The sequence below is a fragment of the Rhinoderma darwinii genome, chromosome 9 (assembly GCF_050947455.1).
Source record: "Rhinoderma darwinii isolate aRhiDar2 chromosome 9, aRhiDar2.hap1, whole genome shotgun sequence".
Classification (NCBI taxonomy): Eukaryota; Metazoa; Chordata; class Amphibia; order Anura; family Rhinodermatidae; genus Rhinoderma; species Rhinoderma darwinii.
In genome coordinates, this window is record NC_134695.1 from 82,985,899 (window position 1) to 83,009,533 (window position 23,635).

The 23,635-nt window shown below is 41.1% G+C and overlaps 2 protein-coding genes across 4 annotated transcripts in view; one reads left to right on the forward strand and one right to left on the reverse strand.

Annotated features, from left to right (window-relative positions):
• Positions 1-23,635, reverse strand: part of MVD (mevalonate diphosphate decarboxylase) — a 107,055-nt gene that overhangs the window by 29,289 nt on the left and 54,131 nt on the right. For all 3 annotated transcript variants that reach the window (XM_075838352.1, XM_075838350.1, XM_075838351.1), the window contains one exon: positions 8,965-9,080. In XM_075838352.1, the coding sequence (XP_075694467.1) occupies positions 8,965-9,029 (65 nt within the window). In that variant the 5' untranslated portion in view covers positions 9,030-9,080. The remainder of the gene's footprint in view (positions 1-8,964; positions 9,081-23,635) is intronic.
• CA7 (carbonic anhydrase 7) lies at positions 5,782-22,875 on the forward strand. Its single transcript, XM_075838354.1, has 7 exons — positions 5,782-5,821; positions 13,736-13,933; positions 15,336-15,454; positions 15,662-15,757; positions 16,382-16,444; positions 18,321-18,476; positions 22,687-22,875. Exons 1-7 carry the CDS (start codon positions 5,782-5,784, stop codon positions 22,813-22,815), a joined length of 801 nt encoding a protein of 266 aa, XP_075694469.1. The 3' UTR covers positions 22,816-22,875.

The window sequence follows — 23,635 nt, forward strand, 5'->3', positions numbered from 1 at the left end:
ATTTCCATAGACATTGAATAGAGTGGCGGGTGAAGGCTCAACCTCCGTTCCATTGAAGCTCATCCTGACTGCGGTCGAGCAGTGAGGAGGAACAGGGGGTTTCAGGACCCCTGTTCTAATGACTGGTGAGGCCCCCGGCGATCAGACAATTACCAGATCATTTTTGATTCTGGACGATCCCTTTAATGACTGGACACCACCATGTAAAGTCTCATTCGCACATTGTGGAAAACTATCTACATGGGCGTTTATTTTCTTTTAACGGCTGTTCACCTTTCCAACCAATTTTGTTAATGCGCCAATGCCTCTAAAATAAAACATGAAGCAGCTGCCCGGGAAGAAGTGGTCACCCGCGGGCGGCTACTCTCCATTAAAGGGTGTCTTTTTTCTATGATTTAAGTAAATAAAATTTAATTATTTTATAATAAAAAGTTATACAATTTTCTTATGGACTTTGTGTTTCAATGCATCAATTATTTTCAAGATCTCTGCTTGCGGTCGGTGAATGATGACATTTTTGTTTACATTCAGAGGATGCAAACATATACAGTCCTAGTCCTCGAAGATAATGGTTTCCAGTCTAGGCAATGCTCTGTGAGCTAAACAGCCTGATACATTGTAGCAAACCAGCAGATAATTTGTGCTGCTGTGGCTGTATAAAGCTCACAGGGGATTGCCTAGATTAGATAGAAATGTAACAACCCCTCAGTTGTGGGAAAGTATTAGTTCTGTACGGTCTCCAGCCTCTGGATGTAAACATATGACCAAAAAGCACAGCATGGATCTAGAGTGGTTCAAAATAAAGTGAAGATGCGGCTGTCAGCAAGCATGTTAAATATGAACCAGATCCAGGGGTGTATACCCATGGGGCATCCAAAGCATGATATATGACCGAGAAGAGAACAGATGCCAATGCACAAGAACATTTAGAAAAATGAGCAAAATATTTTATTCAAAATGACATATACATACAAAATGATAAAAAGAATCCATAAACCAACAGGTTAAAAAGACCAAACCGCCATACAATATATAAGGAAGGTAACGTCTGAAGTTGACGTACAATAATGACAACCAAAAGGTATGATCTAATAATCAGGGTACATAAATGCATAAGTATGAATAATACATTAGTGAATAAATGCAAGAAAATGTGTGAACATCAAGCACATACCCATTGATCAACCAGATGGAAGCACGGCGATGTGTCTGCCCCAACGCGCGTTTCGGCGCAACTGCCTTCGTCTGGGGGTAGCGTTTTAAATGATGTGTATACCACTATATATGGGGATGGGCCAGCCGATCGTAGAATAAAAGAAAGGGGGAGAAACCCAAGTATAAACATGTAATAGTACATGTTTCGCTGCATGTTTACCGGTCGCTTACCTCGTGGTGAAGCCGGTGGCCGCACCTACCAGAAACGCCAATCACGAGAGGCCAGCGTCGGATGCACGTCATCGCGTCAGAGGACGCGGTCACGTGGATCCGAAACCCGGCGCATCATGAGGGCGGGACGGAGGCTGGGCACCCCTCTACCAATCAGAAGAAGCGACACAGCGAAAAGGTAAGTAACCCAGGATAGGACAGTATATACAGAATTGGCCGTGAAGCCAAATTATTCAAAACGTCAAAGACAACGTATGTTTCAGTATAGCACACATGTAAGCAGACAAATTTGAATGAAGTATAACATTATGAAGTGCCAAATTATTCAAAACGCCAAAAACAACGTATGTTTCAGTATAGCACACATATAAGCAGACAAATCTGAATGAAGTATAACATTATGACAAAAGACAACTCGAAGAAGCATGAATGCTAAATAGCTCTATGGTGAAAAGATAATGAAATAATGTGAGCCGTGAAATTATACCGAATGAATTTTAATAAATCGTGAGGAAAAAGACAAATGCACTGAAAAACAGTGCCTAAGTACTAGGAGCAAGAAAAAATAAAAATGATGAATAAATTCCTGCATCAGTAAAATAATAAATGATGGAAACATGCAGAAATACGTGAAAAGAATATATGTAATGAAAGTGGAGAATATATTGGATGATGGAGTATGTGTATGTGTATATATGTGTTATGTGAAAGTAAGTGAATGAATGAATATAGAATGAATGAAGAGATATAAAAATAAAATAGAGTGAGTAATGCCCAATGGATGAGCGGTGCAGTGAAAGAAAAAAGAATGGTTGTGTTTATATGTATGTGTTTAGATGCACACAACTAAGATAAATAATGTGAAAAAGTGACAATATAAAATTACGTTTAATTGAACGTCTTTTGACAAAATTGGTTAAAAGGTGCACAAAATATTACACTAATGGTTGTATTGACGCAAAAACCAAGATGACACACACAAGTGTGGATGAAAATTTCTATATTGACTGGTCACTGCGCGTCGTGAGTAAACGAAATCGATGGAAAGATATGCTGGCATCCCAAGGAGTGGAAAACAAGGAATCCAAATAATGAAAGGAAGAGAATCACATCAAAGATCTAATCTGTAAATGAATAAAAAAATGTTAAAATCATATAAACACATAGGATCCTATATAAAAAAAATGAACTCCAACACCATTAAAAGCTGCTGACAGTCAGAGAAACGATGAATATCCAGCGGTCTCATTGAGACCTGCGGGGTACATAGTTTGGAGTCTCCATATCCATTTGCACTCACGTTGCAGCAAACATTTTTTGAGATCACCCCCACGCATCCCAAGATTAATATGGTCAATGCCCCTGATTTTAAGCATCTTGGAGTTGCAGGCATGGTGTGATCGGAAGTGCCTAGGGATTGTCTTGAGCTGCTCGATATTATCAGCCGTTTTTGCATTCTCGATATCCCGTACATGTTCCCTTACCCTCAACCGAAGCTCACGGGTAGTCATACCTACGTATATTTTCGGACAGGGGCAGAGAGCATAGTATATGACACCCTTAGTTCCACAAGATATGGGCCAACAGATTTTAAAATCATGTTTGCCACTAGAGTCCGTGAATTTTCCTGTTCGTTCGATATTAGGACAACTGATACAGTCACCGCAAGGTTTGCAGCCCCATTTTGGTCCCTTAGTCCCGAACGCCTTACCAGGTTGAGTAGGTGAGAGATAGCTGCGTACCATGGCATCACGCAGATTGGGAGCTCTGCGGGGTGCCATGGCAGGATAGGGAGGAAGAACTTTCGATAAGGTGGGATCGGTCAGCAATATAGGCCAGAATTTATTCAAGACACTGCGCATTTCTGTCCACCGAGAGTTGAAGGTGGTAATAAATCTCACCTTAGGTTCTGTGCCCGACCTTTGAGTAACTTGCAACAGTTGTTGTCGATTGGTCTTTGACGCTCAATCCCGAGCTTTGCGTATACTGCGTTGACTGTAACCCCTTTGAGTAAACCTGTCGCCTAGTTCTTTGAAGCGAAATTTGAGATCTTCATTGGTGGAACAAATCTTCTTTACACGTAAAAATTGACCCACTGGAATAGCATCGATGGTATGGCGAGGGTGCGATGAAGTGGCATGCAAAAGTGAGTTGGTTGAGGTTTCCTTACGGTATAAATCCGTCTGTAAGAAACCATTGCCATCTTTCTTGATTAATATATCCAAAAAATCGACATTAGAGTAACTCCACTTATATGTGAGTTTGATATTAAGTAGGTTACAATTCAGAACTTTAATGAAATCCGAAAGATCTTCAGGAGTGCCCTGCCAGATCATGAAAATGTCATCAATGAACCGTGCCCAAAAGGGCATTGACGGCCCATGATCTGACAGGAAGAGATCTCTCTCCCACAGCCCCAGGAACAAATTGGCATATGAGGGTGCACAGGCTGCCCCCATCGCCGTCCCCTGGAGCTGTAGGAAGAACGATCCATTGAAGGTGAAAAAATTATGTTTGAGTGTGAAATCCAACAACAACAATATGAGTTGAGAAATTTCACCTTCAATGTCACTCATGGATAGGAAGCTCTTGACTGCATGTAGACCATCGCTATGTTGAATGCTAGTGTAAAGGGATTCAACATCACATGTGACTAATAAGTGATCTGAATCAATGTGAATCCCCTCGACCTTCAGTAAAAGATCGGCTGAGTCACGCAAATAGGATGGTAAACACTCAACAAGGGGTTTCAGATGAAAATCAATCCACCTACATGCTTTTTCCATGAGGCCTCCGGTGCCCGAAATGATAGGCCTACCTGGTGGGTTCTTGGCATCCTTGTGAATTTTGGGCAATAAGTACATCGTTGGTATGGTAGGTTCTGACACGAATAAAGACTCACTCAAAGGTTTTGTAATAGTGCCTTTTGCCACAGCATTTTGCAAAATTCCATGGTACTTCGATCTAAAGGAAGACAAGGGGTTGTAAGTAAGCTTTTGATAGCAAGTTGTATTCCTTAGTTGGCGGTTAGCTTCGTGAATGTATAATTGGCGTGGCCAAAGTACCACGTTACCCCCCTTATCCGCCGGTTTTATCAAAATATCGTCCCAAGCTTTCATTTTATTGAGACTTGCTCGCTCAGACCGATTCAGATTGTCATGATCGATGCCACTAGGTATAGTACCCCAATCCTTAGAAACAAGTTTGACAAATAGGTCAACTGCTGGACAGATGGACAAAGGTGGAAATTTGGTTGACTTATTCCTAATGCATAATGGTATCTTACCTCTGGGTGTACTCTCATCTTGATCAAGTAACTCTTCTAAAATACGCAGTGTCTCTTTTTCTAGTACTGTCGTGAAGATACTGTCCTCCTCTCTAAAGTACCATTTTTTAAAACAATTACCAGATCATTTTTGATTCTGGACGATCCCTTTAATGACTGGACACCACCATGTAAAGTCTCATTCGCACATTGTGGAAAACTATCTACATGGGCGTTTATTTTCTTTTAACGGCTGTTCACCTTTCCAACCAATTTTGTTAATGCGCCAATGCCTCTAAAATAAAACATGAAGCAGCTGCCCGGGAAGAAGTGGTCACCCGCGGGCGGCTACTCTCCATTAAAGGGTGTCTTTTTTCTATGATTTAAGTAAATAAAATTTAATTATTTTATAATAAAAAGTTATACAATTTTCTTATGGACTTTGTGTTTCAATGCATCAATTATTTTCAAGATCTCTGCTTGCGGTCGGTGAATGATGACATTTTTGTTTACATTCAGAGGATGCAAACATATACAGTCCTAGTCCTCTAAGATAATGGTTTCCAGTCTAGGCAATGCTCTGTGAGCTAAACAGCCTGATACATTGTAGCAAACCAGCAGATAATTTGTGCTGCTGTGGCTGTATAAAGCTCACAGGGGATTGCCTAGATTAGATAGAAATGTAACAACCCCTCAGTTGTGGGAAAGTATTAGTTCTGTACGGTCTCCAGCCTCTGGATGTAAACATGTTCCCACTCACCTGCAGCAAGAATAGATCTTGATAATGGTGAATAGACACAGCACACACGGCCGCTTCCTCTATTGTATGGACACTGATGATATCATGAACTCACCAAAGAAAGTAAACGACAAAGTGCATAGAGAAGTAGGACCCTCCAAAGTGCTGGGTAATTGCATTACATCAGGAGTTTCAGCACGGTCTGCTACACCCAGATGGGAGGAGAGGTGGGTAAAAGTTGGGCAGTGCCTGGCTCACTCCTGTAATCAGCTGTGCCCCCCCCCCTCTTACTGTCCCTTTAAGAGGCTGAGAACAGGTATGGTGTGTAGTATAAAGGCAACAGGTATAGAGATCATAGACATCGCCTAGAGTCTGACTGTAACCTGTGACAATGACCGGCCAACACTGCTGGGGATATGGAGAGGAGGACGGTAATTAACAGCCTCGTTATCTCTTTCTTTCTGTCTTTCCTTCCAGCAAGAAACATTCCTCAGTATTAACCGCAGACTCAGATCCCAAATATTAACATCTATGAGAGCAGATCCCAGGATCCCCATCAGTCTGCAGCCCTAATGCAAGATCTATCTATATCTCTCATAACTATCCATCTATCTATCTATCTATCTCATAACTATCTATCTATCTATCTATCTCATATCTATCTATCTATCTATCTATCTATCTATCTATCTATCTATCTATCTATCTATCTCATATCTATCTATCTATCTATCTCATATCTATCTATCTATCTATCTATCTATCTATCTATCTATCTCATAACTATCCATCTATCTATCTATCTATCTATCTATCTATCTATCTATCTATCTATCTATCTATCTATCTATCTATCTATCTATCTATCTCATATCTATCATCTATCTATCTATCTATCTATCTATCTATCTATCTCATATCTATCTATCTATCTATCTATCTATCTATCTATCTATCTATCTATCTATCTCATATCTATCTATCTATCTATCTCATATCTATCTATCTATCTATCTATCTATCTATCTATCTATCTATCTCATAACTATCCATCTATCTATCTCATATCTATCTATCTATCTATCTATCTATCTATCTATCTATCTATCTATCTATCTATCTATCTATCTATCTATCTATCTATCTATCTATCTCATATCTATCTATCTATCTCATATCTATCTATCTATCTATCTATCTATCTATCTATCTATCTATCTCATAACTATCCATCTATCTATCTCATATCTATCTATCTATCTATCTATCTATCTATCTATCTATCTATCTCATATCTATCTATCTCATAACTATCCATCTATCTATCTCATATCTATCTATCTATCTCATATCTATCTATCTATCCCATATCTATCTATCTATCTATCTATCTATCTATCTCATATCTATCTATCTATCTATCTATCTATCTATCTATCTATCTATCTATCTATCTCATATCTATCTATCTATCTATCTCATATCTATCTATCTATCTATCTATCTATCTATCTATCTATCTATCTCATAACTATCCATCTATCTATCTCATATCTATCTATCTATCTATCTATCTATCTATCTATCTATCTATCTATCTATCTATCTATCTATCTATCTATCTCATATCTATCTATCTATCTCATATCTATCTATCTATCTATCTATCTATCTATCTATCTATCTATCTATCTCATAACTATCCATCTATCTATCTCATATCTATCTATCTATCTATCTATCTATCTATCTATCTATCTCATATCTATCTATCTCATAACTATCCATCTATCTATCTCATATCTATCTATCTATCTCATATCTATCTATCTATCCCATATCTATCTATCTATCTATCTATCTATCTATCTATCTCATATCTATCTATCTCATATCTATCTATCTATCTATCTATCTATCTATCTATCTATCTATCTATCTATCTATCTATCTATCTATCTATCTATCTATCTATCTATCTATCTATCTCATATCTATCTATCTCATAACTATCCATCTATCTATCTCATATCTATCTATCTATCTATCTCATATCTATCTATCTCATAACTATCCATCTATCTATCTCATATCTATCTATCTCATAACTATCCATCTATCTATCTCATATCTATCTATCTATCTCATATCTATCTATCTATCCCATATCTATCTATCTATCTATCTATCTATCTATCTATCTATCTATCTATCTATCTATCTATCTATCTATCTATCTATCTATCTATCTCATATCTATCTATCTCATAACTATCCATCTATCTATCTCATATCTATCTATCTATCTCATATCTATCTATCTATCCCATATCTATCTATCTATCTATCTATCTATCTATCTATCTATCTATCTCATATCTATCTATCTCATATCTATCTATCTATCTATCTATCTATCTATCTATCTATCTATCTATCTATCTATCTATCTCATATCTATCTATCTCATAACTATCCATCTATCTATCTCATATCTATCTATCTATCTCATATCTATCTATCTATCTCATAACTATCCATCTATCTATCTCATATCTATCTATCTATCTATCTATCTATCTATCTATCTATCTATCTATCTATCTCATATCTATCTATCTCATAACTATCCATCTATCTATCTCATATCTATCTATCTCATAACTATCCATCTATCTATCTCATATCTATCTATCTATCTCATATCTATCTATCTATCTATCTATCTCATATCTATCTATCTCATATCTATCTATATATCTATCTCATATCTATCTATCTATCTATCTATCTATCTATCTATCTATCTATCTATCTATCTATCTATCTATCTATCTCATATCTATCTATCTATCTCATATCTATCTATCTATCTATCTATCTAATATCTATCTATCTATCTATCTATCTCATATCTATCTATCTAATATCTATCTATCTATCTATCTATCTATCTATCTATCTATCTATCTATCTAATATCTATCTAATATCTATCTATCTAATATCTATCTATCTATCTATCTATCTATCTATCTATCTATCTATCTATCTCTCATGTCTATCTAATGTCTCTAGATTTCTAATATCTATTTAATTCATATCTATCTCATGTCTCCCATATTTTTCTGTCTATGTGTCTGTTATTTGCTCTGTGTTATATTAGAATATACATGATAAGTGTATCATACTGGTAACGGGTGGGTCTGTAGGTAACCTACTACACCTATAGATGACCAGTAAAATAAAATACGTTCTGTTCGGTGCAGTCACACACTACGGATTTTGTTACAGAAATTCCTGCGACTGAAAAGAAGTTCCGTTCATCTGACCGTAGTCGTTCCTGCAGCAGGTGCCGGGATTTCTACAAGTTCCATTCAGATGAATGGAACAGATTTTCAGTCGCAGATATTTCTGCAACAAAATCCGCCGCGTGTGACTGCGCTCTTAACGGGAAGCCGCTGGTAATGTAATCCCGGATGTGTCTTGTGTGTGGTAACACTGGAACCTTGTTCTTTATTCTTGGTAATAGCCGGTAATTGAGCTGTTAATCGTGTCATTGCCGTGGATTTTACCTGTTACAGTTGTTTGTGTCTCGTTCTCTGCTCCGTCTCCCATCGTGTCTGTCCATCCAGCCCATATATTGCGCACTGGCACAGAATCCTCTTTATTATCCGCCCGGTCAGTGGTTCTGGAAATGAGAACACGCACGTATTGATTAGTATTACACACGAGCCCTTGTATTGTGCGGAGATTATCACACCAAATTGTTACATTACAAGATTAACAAGGGAGCGCTGGGAGAAGATAATGAGATTACGGAGAGAACAAAGGGAACCATAGAAGTTTCCGCAAACCGGTAGATATTAAAACACCTTCATGGGAGGTAGAAAAAAACAGATTATATGAATATTCTCATAGCTGATAACAGAGGACAATAAAATATAATGTGAGATTACGTTTCAAACATTTTATAGTTTATTTGTAGGCAAAACAGGTTTATTTTCACAACAAACGAACCTTCACGTTATCTCTTCGTAAAACGCTTAAAAGCAAAAGGTGAAAAATGTGAAACAGGAGGCGAAAGTTCAACGCAAACGTCTTTATTATGATACGTGTTGACTGTAAAGACGACCTATACATGGAGGTGTCCTTGGATGGAAAGATCTAGACGAGACCCCCTCCCCCATCCTGTATCGCTGCATACATTGGCTGATCCGTCATTCAGGAATAACTCCCGTCAGAGCTGTAATGAGATCGTAGATCGCTATAGAAGTTCTTCTCATCGTATAAAACGGAATGGTCAGCGCTGAATGACCCCCTCAGCAGTTTATTCTGCAGTCTGGTCTGTGGGATTAGGGAGACGTAATGCTGCTAGGTCTGCAGATTTGCTATGAAATCAGGTGGCGCTAAGGCTTCGTTCACATCTGTGTCGAGACCCCGTTCATGGATTCCGTCGAACCTTTCAGTCAGGGGAACCCATGAACGGAATCCAAACTGAGACCATAGGTTCCGGTGAAAATGGTTTCCGTTTGTCATCGTTGTGTGAGGGCGAGTTCATGATGAGTTTTTTGACACGGAAACCGCGTCGGAAAACGCACCAAAAAACAGCCGAAATTGCCTCCCATTGATTTCAATGGGAGGCGAAGGTGGTTTTTTCCCCGCGAGCGGAAAAACCGGCTTGCGGGAAAAAGAAGGGACACCCCCTATCTTCGGGCGTTTACGCCTCTGACCTCCCATTGACATCAATGGGAAGCAGAGAAAGCGGATTTCGCTGAAAACGCGAAAATCGGCGTGCAGGCAGAGGAAAATCTGCCTCAAAATTCCAAACAGCATTTTGAGGCAGATTTTCCTCCTGCAAAAACCTCTGTGTGAACCCGGCCTAAGGGTTCGGTCGTTTTGACGGAATCAGTACTGTGACTGCGCTATTAATTTCCATCAAAACGACGGAACCCTTACACAACGATGACAAACGGAAACCATTTGCACCGGAACCTATGGTTTCAATTTGGATCCAGTTCATGGATTCCCCTGATGGAAAGCTCCGACAGAACGGAGTCCTGACACAGATGTGAACGAAGCCGAAGGAGACATTAATCCTGCAGTTTATCTCCTCTCCGTTTTTTACAATCTATTGCTCTCTGGTATCAGACATTTCAGGCTGGGGAGATGCGGACTGTAGGAGAGTGAAATACAATGAAGTGTTCACTGTTATCAGCCATTTCAGAAAGGGGAGAAGCTTACTATACGATGGTAACTATAATCTGGTGTTCCCTGTTATCAGGCTGGGCAGAGGCAGACTTTTGGAAGGGTGCATATGATTGCTCCCTGTTATCAGCCATTTAAAGCTGGGGTGGAGCTGCCTCATGTTCTTCAATGGGAGAAGTGGCAGAAACTCCACAAAACTGTCCCCATGACCAATAATTTATCCCACACATCTAATATATATAATAACAAGTCAGGAATGGAATATCTCCTCATATACGTTGCGTTTCAATTCCTCACCATTTTCAAGATCTCTGCATGCTGTCAGTGAATGAGAAATTTCTTGTTTACATCCAGAGGCCGAGAACCTACACAGACTAAGGAAAAATCACTACAATGGCATTTATACTGTCAGTTTATACTCATCATAATCTTCTATAGGTGCTCAGCAGATCATAGAGACATATCCACATACATTATTCCAAAGATGTCCCAGTAATGCAAGGGTCTGCCCGTTATATAAACCAGGTATATTCAAAGCGGATTCTGTGGACCCCTGGGTTCCAATGGGTAAAAGAAGAAGGAGGCATGGCAGCAGCACAGGGGAGGGGGTTATATATCCTGTAGAATCCAGTGCTCCAGGTGGTGGTGTGGCGGCAGCTGCAGGCTGACTATTACCATCATTGATGCCAGGGATATAGCCGGGAACCATGCCATCGTTCCAATTCACCAGCCTCTATCATCTTTGTAACACTGGTGGAGCAGTCTTATGCCAATATTACGTGACAGTATAAGAGCAGTGCCGACATTTACCCTCTTTTTGGAAGTTTCCTTAAAAGGATTCTCCGCTTTGGACAGTCCCTACTTGATTGATGGGTCTCTTGACATTAAAGAGGCTCTGTCACCAGATTTTGCAGCCCCTATCTCCTATTGCAGCAGATCGGCGCTGCAATGTAGATTACAGTAACGTTTTTATTTTTAAAAAACGAGCATTTTTGGCCACGTTATGACCATTTTTGTATTTATGCAAATGAGGCTTGCAGAAGTCCAAGTGGGCGTGTTTAAAAGTAAAAGTCCAACTGGGCGTGTATTATGTGCGTACATCGGGGCGTTTTTACTACTTTTACTAGCTGGGCTTTCTGATGAGAAGTATCATCCACTTCTCTTCAGAACGCCCAGCTTCTGGCAGTGCAGATCTGTGACGTCACTCACAGGTCCTGCATCGTGTCAGACGAGCGAGGACACATCGACACCAGAGGCTACAGTTGATTCTGCAGCAGCATCCACGTTTGCAGGTAAGTCGATGTAGCTACTTTCCTGCAAACGCTGATGCTGCTGCAGAATCAACTGTAGCCTCTGGTGCCGATGTGGCCGACACGATGCAGGACCTGGGGCAGGAAGTGAGTGACGTCACAGCGTGATCTGCCAGAAGCTGGACGTTGTGAAGAGAAGTGGATGATACTTCTCATCAGAACGCCCAGCTAGTAAAAGTAGTAAAAACGCCCCGATGTACGCACATAATACACGCCCACTTGGACTTTTACTTTTAAACACGCCCACTTGGACTTTTGCAAGCCTCATTTGCATAAATACAAAAATGGTCATAACTTGGCCAAAAATGCTCGTTTTTTAAAAATAAAAACGTTACTGTAATCTACATTGCAGCGCCTATCTGCTGCAATAGCAGATAGGGGTTGCAAAATCTGGTAACAGAGCCTCTTTAAGCTGATCACAAAGCCTCCCTCTGCTGGGACCCCCAGTGATCAGCTGTAATCTCTGGGGAAACCTGGCAGTAAGTGTTCAGTTTCCCTGCAGCGCCACCACAGTAGGAATTCAGTATTACAGTGTCCATTCATATCAATGTGTTTGTCTGTGTAATACAGGGCAGGTCAGGTCCTCCAGAGAGAGAGACGCTCTTTGTAACTGCTCTAGATTCTGGCAAAGAGATGAGGATCCTGAACAGAGACACCCCCAATATTACCTCTGAATCACTAATAGGGTGTATGGAAAGGTTATCTAAACTGGACAATACCTTCAAGGCCTTGTTCACACGGCACTCAAAAAAAAAAAAAAAAGATGTGTAAAAGTGGCGAAAATTCGTTGACTACACGCTGTGTGAACAGGACCTAACAGAACAGAACCTTTGTCTGGGCAGCTGCTCTGATAAGGAATTACATTGCATTGCGCCTCCACTTTCAATAATGACCTGAATGCCGGCCAGGGAAGCTATAAATTGTACCAATCTGCGGGTACCAAGTAGACTTTCCAATGTGGATGCCAGTTTTGAGGGTGGCATTATGCAACTCATGCCACCAATAACACAGATCATATGGGTACTGCAGAGCACTTCTTATCCACCTCGTTATCGTGCTTCTCCAAGTTCTTCAGATTTGCAAAAACGAGTGTAAAAACCGCTGCCCGAAAACCTCAGGACCCCCGTGCAGCGCCAGCGATAAATGTTGTCAGTGGAGGATACCGGGTGATCTCCATCCATCCCTTCAGTGAGAGGGAAGGGCAGCGCCCACTGTAACACATACCTGTCACATGCTGAACCAGATTCTATCACAGCCCCATGAAAACTGACTTGTTTACCCACATGCTGCTCGTTCCGGGGGTCTGTCGGGTCATGTGATTGTTTTTTTCAAAGAAGTCCCTGAATTAATTAGGATTGCCTAGACATGATACAATTGTAACATTTTCTACTTCTACAACAATAATATTTTCATTCACTGAAAGCAAGCAGAGATCTTTAAAATGGTGAGGAATATTAATATAAATTATATCAGAGAATTGCGGAAACTTTTTTTTATACACCGATTACGTTTCATTTACTTAAAACCTTTCGACCCCCTAACCAGAGCAGACCATAGATATTAGATGGATGTCTACCAAACCTCTATGAACCCTTATTACCCCCATGTTTGTTTGTTTTTAAATCTTTTATTTGGTTATTAATTAAACAAAACATACAAAAATATTCCTCCCCCCAAAAAATGAACATGCATGGTTCCCACTGAGGGAGATAAGGGGCTGCCCAACCATTCCACTGCTTGTTTCTTCCAGTGGACTATTTGGCAGGCTGGGCTTAGTCTATAATCTGCTGATCTTTTAACTGTCTCATTGCTGTGCTTCCTTCCATAGGTCCCTCGGAGTGGCACCGCTATTTCCCCATTGCCCAGGGCAATCGTCAATCTCCTATTAATATAGTCGCCAATCAGGCAGTCTTCAATTCCAGCCTGAAACCTCTAGTGGTGTCCTATGATCAGTGCACGTCCATCAACATGTCAAATAACGGTCACTCGGTCATGGTGGAGTTTGACGATAATGATGATAAAACAGGTGAGATCCACAGGCGGCGGATTATATGTGACAGTCTGATATCTGCAGGTTGTGAAAGACGATACACGCCGGTGCTAGGCTCAATGGGGAGAGAGATATCAAAGGCAGAACGGACCATCTCACTTAGGGCAAAATAGGTGGGCAATCGGGCCGTACCCAAGGGCCTGGTAGCTGAAGTGGGACACATGTCCCTAACCCTAAACACGTGACAGAGCCCAGCAGTGAACGCTCCGCAGGTCAGCACTACAAGTATAGAGAAGTAAACAGTCACATTCAGTCTGAATTTTAATATGTACTCATCTATGTAAATGACAGCCGCCTAATTTACATATTAGATGCGGACTAGATACATTACAATAAGAACTTTTCTTATTTAATGGTAGGAAACTTTCTCCACTGCAATATTAGACTATACACGCCTGGAGATTGCAAGCTCTGGTGGTCGGCGTCCTCCCTCATTTTGTTTCATTGAATCCGTCTTTGTTGTATAAATTGCATTTTTGGGCTGTTGGAGAACACCTAATATGTGGGTGCTATAGAAATATAGTAGTGATAGGACTGACCCTCTAATCATACCATGGGGATCTTAGGGGGGCAGGGACAAGCCTATTTGGATAACTGGGAGACACCTGTCACATGGAGTCATCCTACTACACCTGAATACACAAACTTTATTCATAACAGACGGGGTCTTCCTACAGATGACTGATATTGCATCACTAAATTATGCTCACACCTCCCTATGATATCCCTCATGGCTAACACAGATTACATTCACTGCGGTGCTGGGCGGCCAAATATTTGCTGAGCGGGCGGAGAGATTCAAAGACGGTGGCCAGAAGACGGAATAAAGACATTGCAGATTTGCATTCTCCAAATGGATTAGTCATGAACGCAGAGGCTGATGATCAGAACGAGTCCCTCAGCGGTCATCTATCTAGAATTGTTCCTCTAATATAACATTTAAAGGGTCTAGCTTCAGTCTGCAAAAAGTCCATTAAGGGGACCCAATAGGTGTCGTGTATCAAAAATTATTGGTAAGCGTGTAAAGGGTAGAGAACTTCCAGGAAAATGGCCAAAAATAAACTACCAATATATCAAATCTGCAGCTATCGGGGTTTTACCCTTTTGATAAGTCCTAAAAGTCTAAACGATGGGGGTCTGATCTCTGGGACCTCCACTAGTCCTGGGAATTCACATGCCAGGTCCCCATCTTTGCCCTTGAAAAGGGGAATGGGCAAAAAAAATGAGCTAGAGCCTCCCTCCCCATGAGCCCCATAGCATCTGCATAAACGACCTATATGGTATCTATACTTGGTCTGCAGGGTAAGGATGATGCGCAGTATTGGGTCAGTAGTCGGTGTACACAGTGTTTGCTGACTTTGCTGTATGGCTCTTGCAGTGATCAGCGGAGGACCACTTAACAATTCCTACCGCCTCAAGCAGTTCCACTTTCATTGGGGAACCCAGCACAATGAGGGATCAGAGCACACCGTGGACGGCAAGTCTTACCCCTGTGAGGTATGGAGGGTTTTTATTAACTTACAGAGGGGCACGACACAAGGACTTACTGGGATTTTTTATTTTAGGGGTATGGGCCCTTTATTTACTGGCTACACTAATAATTTAAAGGGCTCCTTTGACTCCATGCTAATACCACATGACATTAGTTACTATTTATGCCACATGTTGAACAATCTTAAACTTCTATAACTTTGTAACCAACAGCTTCACTTGGTTCACTGGAACGCCAAGTCCTACCCCACATTCGGGGAGGCGGCAGCGGCCTCGGACGGACTGCTGGTCATCGGCGTTTTCTTGGAAGTTAGTATCAAATACTCCACATAAAGGAACTTTGCATCTGCAGAAAATGTGCTGCGGGCAGATGGAAATATAAAGTGTTTATAGGAAGACGGAGCAGTAAAGAAAACCCTAAAAATGTCCTCCAAGGACGCAGAGTTACCATATAAAACACAGCTCATTACTCAGATAAAGATGTCTGCACAAGGTCAGAGAGATGGCAAAATACAGGAAAGGCTGCGGAGGGCTGGGAATGACCGGTGTAGAGTGAGTGGGGCTGCCGCCAGGTATAACTCTAAGTTATAGGAAAGGATCTATAAATCATCAATGCCGTGGCTGGAACAGTACCCTACACGGTGTACAGCACTGGTTCTCCAGCTGTTGGGGAACTACAACTCCCAGCATCCACTAATGTATAGAGATTAAATACAGATACGGCTGTGCTCACAACAGGTTTCTGCACTATAATTGGCGTTTGCAGCGAGAAAGCTCCTGGGGTATAGGGCCCTTTGTGAGCCACTGTAATGTGAACAGAGCCTTATATATTGTAGATCAGTTTTATATATTATAGATTTACTTTATAAGGAGTACTGTACGTGGATTATTTTGGTTTTATCATATGTATATCTATTTATTTATCTTTTCCAGATTGGGGAGAAACACCCAGGACTCGATCGGTTAACAGATGCATTGTACATGGTCAGATTTAAGGTAAGTCACATCTTCATGGGTATTGCAGTAAATGACACGCGGATATTCGAGCTTCTTCCACCCCACAAGTCTCACTTACGAGGTCCCTGCTGATTGGGAGATTATATAATGACCTCTTTTTATGTACATCCTATACCCTGCGGTCCACGTACAGTCACTATGTAGGGAGTACACCTGGTATTGGACATTTTCTATACCTTTATGTACATACAATCTATATTACATGTATCCTGTTCCACCCTCTATACATCGCCCTATTAATAGCCCTCTGACCACGGAGCCTTTGTTACAGACACATTGTGTATATTTTCCAGAAATCTCTCTTTGTGCTCTTATAATGAATTGCGTGATTTTTCAGCTTCATAGACGTGTTTATTCAGCTCATTGTTCCCCTCCCCCCCTAATCCAGCAACGATCGGCCGGCGGTTAAATAATGATTATTCACAATTAGCGCTGTGCTCACAATCCGCGGGTCATCGTAGATCCAGCGGGCCGTGTGGTTCAGTTTATGTAACTCTCTGTATGGGATTTCTTTTCTTCACATCATATATGGACCCATTACCTAAACACTGCCATAGACCACCGGCCAATAGTAACCAGTCCAGTGGTTTCTAATGGAAGTTATAATGGAGGATTAGACGGATGAAGGTTCATGTAAAGTCCTGTTATTAGGATATATATCATGTTATGTATGAAGGGGAAACGCTGACACCGGCTGTAATATTAAAATGCAATAATTCCAACACTGGCGCAGCTTTTTACCATCTGAGGCAAAATTTGAAATTGTGCCCCTTCCTCCCCTTCACAAAATGTCACTATTGGAGGTTATAGGTTAATGGAACAAATAAAATAGACCCAGAAATACTGCAGTGGTGCCTCCATAACAGTGCCAGTCCTAGTGATGGCCACATAACAGTAACAAACACAGATGCCCTCATAACAGTACCAGCCGTAGGTACCAACATAACAGTGCCAGCCACCGATGCCCTCAACAGTGCCAGCCATAGTGGTACCCACATAACTCTGCCAGCCACAAATGCCCTCATAACAGCACCAGCCATAGTGGTGGCCACATAACAGTGACAGACACAGTTGCTCTCAACAGTGCCAGCCTCAGTGGTGCCCACGTAACAGTGACAGACACATATGACCTCATAACGGTGCTAGTCACATTGGTGCTCACATAACAGTGACAGACACAGTGGTGTCTCCAAAACACTGCCAACTACAGAGGTGCCCACATACACAGTGCTAGCCTCAGGGGTGCCCACATATACAGTGCCAGCCACAGGGGTTCCCACATACACCGTGCTAGCCTCAGGGGTGCCCACATATACAGTGCCAGCCACAGGGGTTCCCACATATACAGTGCCAGCCACAATGTGCCAATTACCGCTCCTGTTCTTTTTGCACTCCCCCACCTACAGCGAGGCCACGGCCTCTCCTCACCTCATGTACAGATTATATAATCCTATAAACCCATTCACTACAGAGCTGCATGGAGACTGTATATATTTGCATTCTGCTTTAGTCTTCCTGTAGGGAGGTCGGATTCTATATACGATACCTTCATTATACAATTAACCAGCAGTAAAATGTGAACAGATCTGAACGGCCCTGATAATAACACCAATTATCCGGGACTACGCTGCAAGAGACACAGCGACTTCTTTCTTATCGCTGTCAGACGTATCTACGGGCGCTGCCTAATTACTAGTCACAACTGTTGAGACCTTGCAGCGATCACAGATTAATTGGCGAATCATGTCATTTTCTGGTATTACGTGTGGGCCGATGTGTTATGGGGGGTTTTCTAGATTCTGAATGTTTGTCTATCAGTGAGACATTCAACCACTGACATTTAACTCTGTTTAAGGGAACCAAAGCGCAATTTGACACCTTCAATCCCAAATGTCTACTGCCATCGAGCCTGGAATACTGGACGTACCCCGGTTCTCTCACCACACCCCCCCTCAATGAAAGCGTCACATGGATCGTCCTAAAAGAACCTATAAAGGTTTCAGAAAAACAGGTCGGTTCTCATGTCTTCAGCCAATGGGGAAGTAAATATAACAGAGCGGATTGTTCATGGGAAACATATAAAGGGGCGTTCTACATGGATATTGGTTGCCTTAAATAAATTCTTTCTATGGCCATTTGGACAAGGCAACACTCCAATCACCCTGATTATCCATGAGTCAAATGATGGATGGTGATGGTACAGGCTAGAGATTGGGGTTGGTGGCCCGATGCCCTGGGAATAGGGACGTCACTTGCTAAAAGGGGTTTTCCAGGGACCCTACATTTTCGGGACGGACAGCGCACGAACACCGAGGAATAGCATGAACACGAAGACAATGGGGCAGGCATTGAGGAGGCTCTGGACCAATAGGATGCCTCAAACCCGGGACTTCTGATGTATACCTAGGTTTGAGGCATCCTATTGGTCCACAGCCTCCTCAATGCCCGTGTCGTTTATTCTTTGCTTACGCTTCAATGCCAAACCTGTGTCGATACTCAGTGAGGTATAAACACAGGTCTGTCTGCATAATAACGCTCGTGCACGAGCAGGTGATGAAGCAAAAAAACACTAGGATGCAAAGCAGAACTTCCGGCCGGCCAGAGGTAGGGGGAATAGGAAACAAATGCGTTCCGATTTTTGACAGAGTATTAATACAAATATTCTGTATTTCTGGAAAACCCCTTTAAAGATATTCAGCTGTGGGTAGTAGTCCCCTACAATAAAAGCTACAGTGGGGCCTTTGGGGCACTACTTGTTTGCTCATGAAAGTCATAGTGGGGTACCGAGCCCAGCCCCGCATCATTATATAACAGGTCCACTTGGGGCCAGCAGCTCCGGGAATGGTCTGTGTGAGGATTAAACTTTGTACCGGATTGTTATTTGATTCATGAATTAAGCAGCGATAACTTGTTTGCCTTGAGATTGTGAAGGTGTTGAGGTGAGAGGAGTAAACGGTTACTAATGGCGCTGTGTAAATGCTGCGTACTACCGTGTACATTAAGGGCAGCACCTACACCTACAATCAGCAGCCAATGTGACACAGCGGCAGGAGGAGAGGAAGAAAAAATCTGCACTTATCTATAGACAACCATCAATGATAGGAAAAGAGAGATACTCCCAGTGCAGGGAGTCGCCTCATTACAACATTTCTGGGTTACGGTGACTAAGTCATTTCTACGTTTTTGATCACAGGAGGGCAGCGGAGGTTCAACCAATGCCATGAATTAGATGCAGGCAGAACATGCTGGAACTTGAGCGCCAAGATGCCAAACTTTGATTTGTCCATAGCGGTTTTATCCTAAACTACCGACTGTAGAACTTCGCTGTGGATTTCTGGCATTCAATGAATAAGGCTGGCCGCCATTGGCGCCGCTTATCCCTCATGTATAACAAAGGATTGGATGGCTCATGATTTAAACGGTCCGTCCCTTACTATAAGAATGTCGTCTGATCCAATATAAAAATATCTTGTATGTGTATGGGCGGCTTTAGACGACCATTTCTAAAATGGGCTGTTCTGTATAGTCAATACACCGAATTGCCAATGGTAAGAAAATAAACCCTTGTTTCCCAGGTACCTAATAGATGTTGGTAAGTAATCATAAAACTGAACTTTTAGGCTTCGTTCCCATCTGCGCCAGGAGCTTTCCGTCGGAACGGGACTCTGACTGACACAAACGGAAACCAAAGGTGTCAATGGTGACGGATCCGTTGTCAATGGTTTCCGTTTGTCTCTGTTGTGCAAGGGTTGCGTCGTTTTGATGGAATCAATAGCGTTGTCGACTACAGTATTGATTCCATCAAAAAGACGGAACCCTTGCACAACTGAGACAAACGGAAACCATTGGGACCGGATCCGTCACCATTGGAATCAATGGGCAGATGTTTGGAGGCGTTCAGCTTCCGTATTTTTAGCCGTTTTTCAGGGCGTTTACGGCTGTGTGAACATACCCTAATACCTAGTGTCCACTTGTAATCAGACTGCAGCCGATGCTTTGCCCACCTCATAGCCAGACCGCGGTTTCTCATCCACATTGCATAGACTCAGTGGTAAGACTCGTTACACTGTGTAACTTTGATACATTATATGACTCTACAACGAGAGTGATACATTGTTAAACTGACACTAGATATACAAATATTTGGACCAATAGTCTGCATTGGCTTTTTTTTAATCACTATGTGTGTTTGTTCTCTAATACAAGTAAAAGTTACGTTTTAGGATTACTTACTAACATCTATTAGGCTTATTTTTTGTCATTGACAATTTGGTGTATTGCTTATTAATTCAGCCCACCGCTACCGGAGTCCACAAATAGTTTTTTAGTTCAGTATAATCGGGTCCTGACATGATGAGATGTGACCCAGCACTGGTAAAGTGATGTATAGCTGCAATCGACTAAATTTACAAATGTATTATGTATAGGAGACATATAAATCCCATGTATGACATAACATTCCGACTGGGATTTGGCTAATCATAGACTTACATATCCTCCCCCTCTGCCTAAAGACTATGTGCACTTTTGAAATAGATATTTATATTAAAAACAAAAAAAAATATCAGTGTTTTTGGTGCAACTTTCTAATTACTTTTTATTAAAAATTATTCAGACTTTTTGAGATACAGCTGCTTTATATCCTGTATACAGAGAAGCTGTAGCTAGCACTGAGACATGAACCAGTCAGGTCAGCGGCACTAACAAGTTCAGTGACAGCGAGTCCTGCGTGGATCCACCTGTTATCGATCACATCTAAGTTATGAACTTAGATGTTATCAGTGACCGCTCGATCCTGCGTTTCAGTGACACAGAGGACCCGCTGAAACTGAACCCGTCAGTGCCGCTGACCTGACGGATACAGGTTTCAGTGCTAGATACAGCTGCTCTGTATACAGTATAGTAAGCAGCTGTATCTCAAAAAGTCAAAATAATTTTTAATAAAAACGAATTGTAAAGTTGCACCAAACAAACTAATTAAAAAACAAAAAACGATTTAAAAAAGGTGCACATAGACTTGAAGCCATTGTTACATAGAATCATGGAGCGGTGTTATATTATACTAGTATAGAAAACCCGTTACACGGGTTTGCTAGAAAAAGGAATGATGATAAGTATTTGTAAAAAATCTTATAAAAAAATATAAGTGTATTTTAAAACCTAATTACCAAAATTTAAAACATAAGAAAAACACGGAAGCGTTTGCTGAATAATAGATTATTCAACCAGGGTAAAGGTATAATGTAGTAGATGTTACCTGCAGTCCTATGTAACACCACAGATAACACAGTGATAACTCTCTGAGTACAGATAATGTAGTAGATGTTACCTGCAGTCCTATGTAACATCACAGATAACACAGTGATAACTCTCTGAGTACATATAATGTAGTAGATGTTACCTGCAGTCCTATGTAACACCAGATAACACAGTGATAACTCTCTGAGTACATATAATGTAGTAGATGTTACCTGCAGTCCTATGTAACATCACAGATAACACAGTGATAACTCTCCGAGTACAGATAATGTAGTAGATGTTACCTGCAGTCCTATGTAACACCACAGATAACACAGTGATAACTCTCTGAGTACAGATAATGTAGTAGATGTTACCTGCAGTCCTATGTAACACCACAGATAACACAGTGATAACTCTCCGAGTACAGATAATGTAGTAGATGTTACCTGCAGTCCTATGTAACACCACAGATAACACAGTGATAACTCTCTGAGTACAGATAATGTAGTAGATGTTACCTGCAGTCCTATATAACACCACAGATAACACAGTGATAACTCTCGGAGTACAGATAATGTAGTAGTGTTACCTGCAGTCCTATGTAACACCACAGATAACACAGTGATAACTCGCAGTACAGATAATGAAGTAGATGCACACACAGAAATATATACACATACAGATACAAATATATATATATAATGATTAAGCCGGCCATACACCCCAGCTGTTACTCTAACACCTAAGATTGATGCCAGTTTATAGTCCCACGGATATTGGGTGCTGCCAGCGTAGCCAGGTTGCATTACCTCTCTATCCCCTCAAGCGCCTATCATTAAAAAACACTCAACCGCTGTCAAACAAGGTCAAATTCTAGGCCAAGACAAAAATATTGCACCTTGTGTGGCCAGCTTTAGATTTAAGGCCATTAAAACGTAGCGTATTTGTAAGATTATCTTAAAGTTTCTGTCTATCTTTAGATGGAGCGATTCAGGAAAACCCTCCTCTTTAATGGAGAAGAAGAAGAAGAGAGGATCCACATGGTGAATAATTTCCGACCCCCGCAGCCTCTCAATGGGAGGAAAGTACAAGCATCTTTTAAGTGTTGATGTCAATGTGCACTGAGGACTTTCTCAACAGCAGAAACCAAATCAACTGTCCGCTGGGCTCCTGGGGGCCAAGTTCTGCCTTATATTCTTACAATAATCAAACTGCTGCGGCGTTCCTTATTTGTATTCTTGCACTTCTCTTTTGATTTGACGATAATATTTTTAATGCAAAAAAATGTTGATTCTGTTTTCTGTGGATTACACGTAGGCATTCACCAGCGATCTTATATATTCAACATTATGACGTTCCAGAACAGGATATGGTGACATATAGAATCACTGTGTACATACATTACATTACTTATCCTGTACTGATCCTGGGTCACAGCCTATATTATACTCCAGAGCTGCACTCACAATTCTGCAGCTTCAGAGCAGAAGTCTCCCAGCATGTCCTGCTTGTTCAGTATCTGCACAGAGCTTACTCTGGTGATCTACATTCTGGGAAGTATTGTATTAACACCTGACACGGTTTGTTTGTCTGATGTACAAAAATGGTCCCACTAAGCTGTTAGGGATGTGTCTGTAAACAACCTTACTGATTGTTTCCCGAATTTTCCATGATAACCCGTTGTGTAAGGCCAATATTTAGCGTATGATATTGTGATTACGTGTTTCTCACTAACTGGTTTCCTGTTACATAATGAATATTGTGCGAATGCAATAAATGGCATCTGTTCCTTTAAGGGGTTTCTGGGCTCTATGGGTTCTAGCACTAGTAAAGTATTTTAATATAAGTTGTTTGCATGTTAGGACGCTTTATGATTATTTATCTCATAGTCTTTATTTAAATCTACTGATCTGTGAAAATAGGTGACAT

Bases quoted from the DNA above. Each gene is read 5' to 3' on its own strand.
- CA7 (XM_075838354.1), top strand. From the start codon at position 5,782: ATGACCGGCCAACACTGCTGGGGATATGGAGAGGAGGACG. The intron at 15,455-15,661 runs GTATGGAGGGTT...TGTAACCAACAG, and splicing joins GCAAGTCTTACCCCTGTGAG to CTTCACTTGGTTCACTGGAA. The intron at 15,758-16,381 runs GTTAGTATCAAA...TATCTTTTCCAG, and splicing joins TCATCGGCGTTTTCTTGGAA to ATTGGGGAGAAACACCCAGG.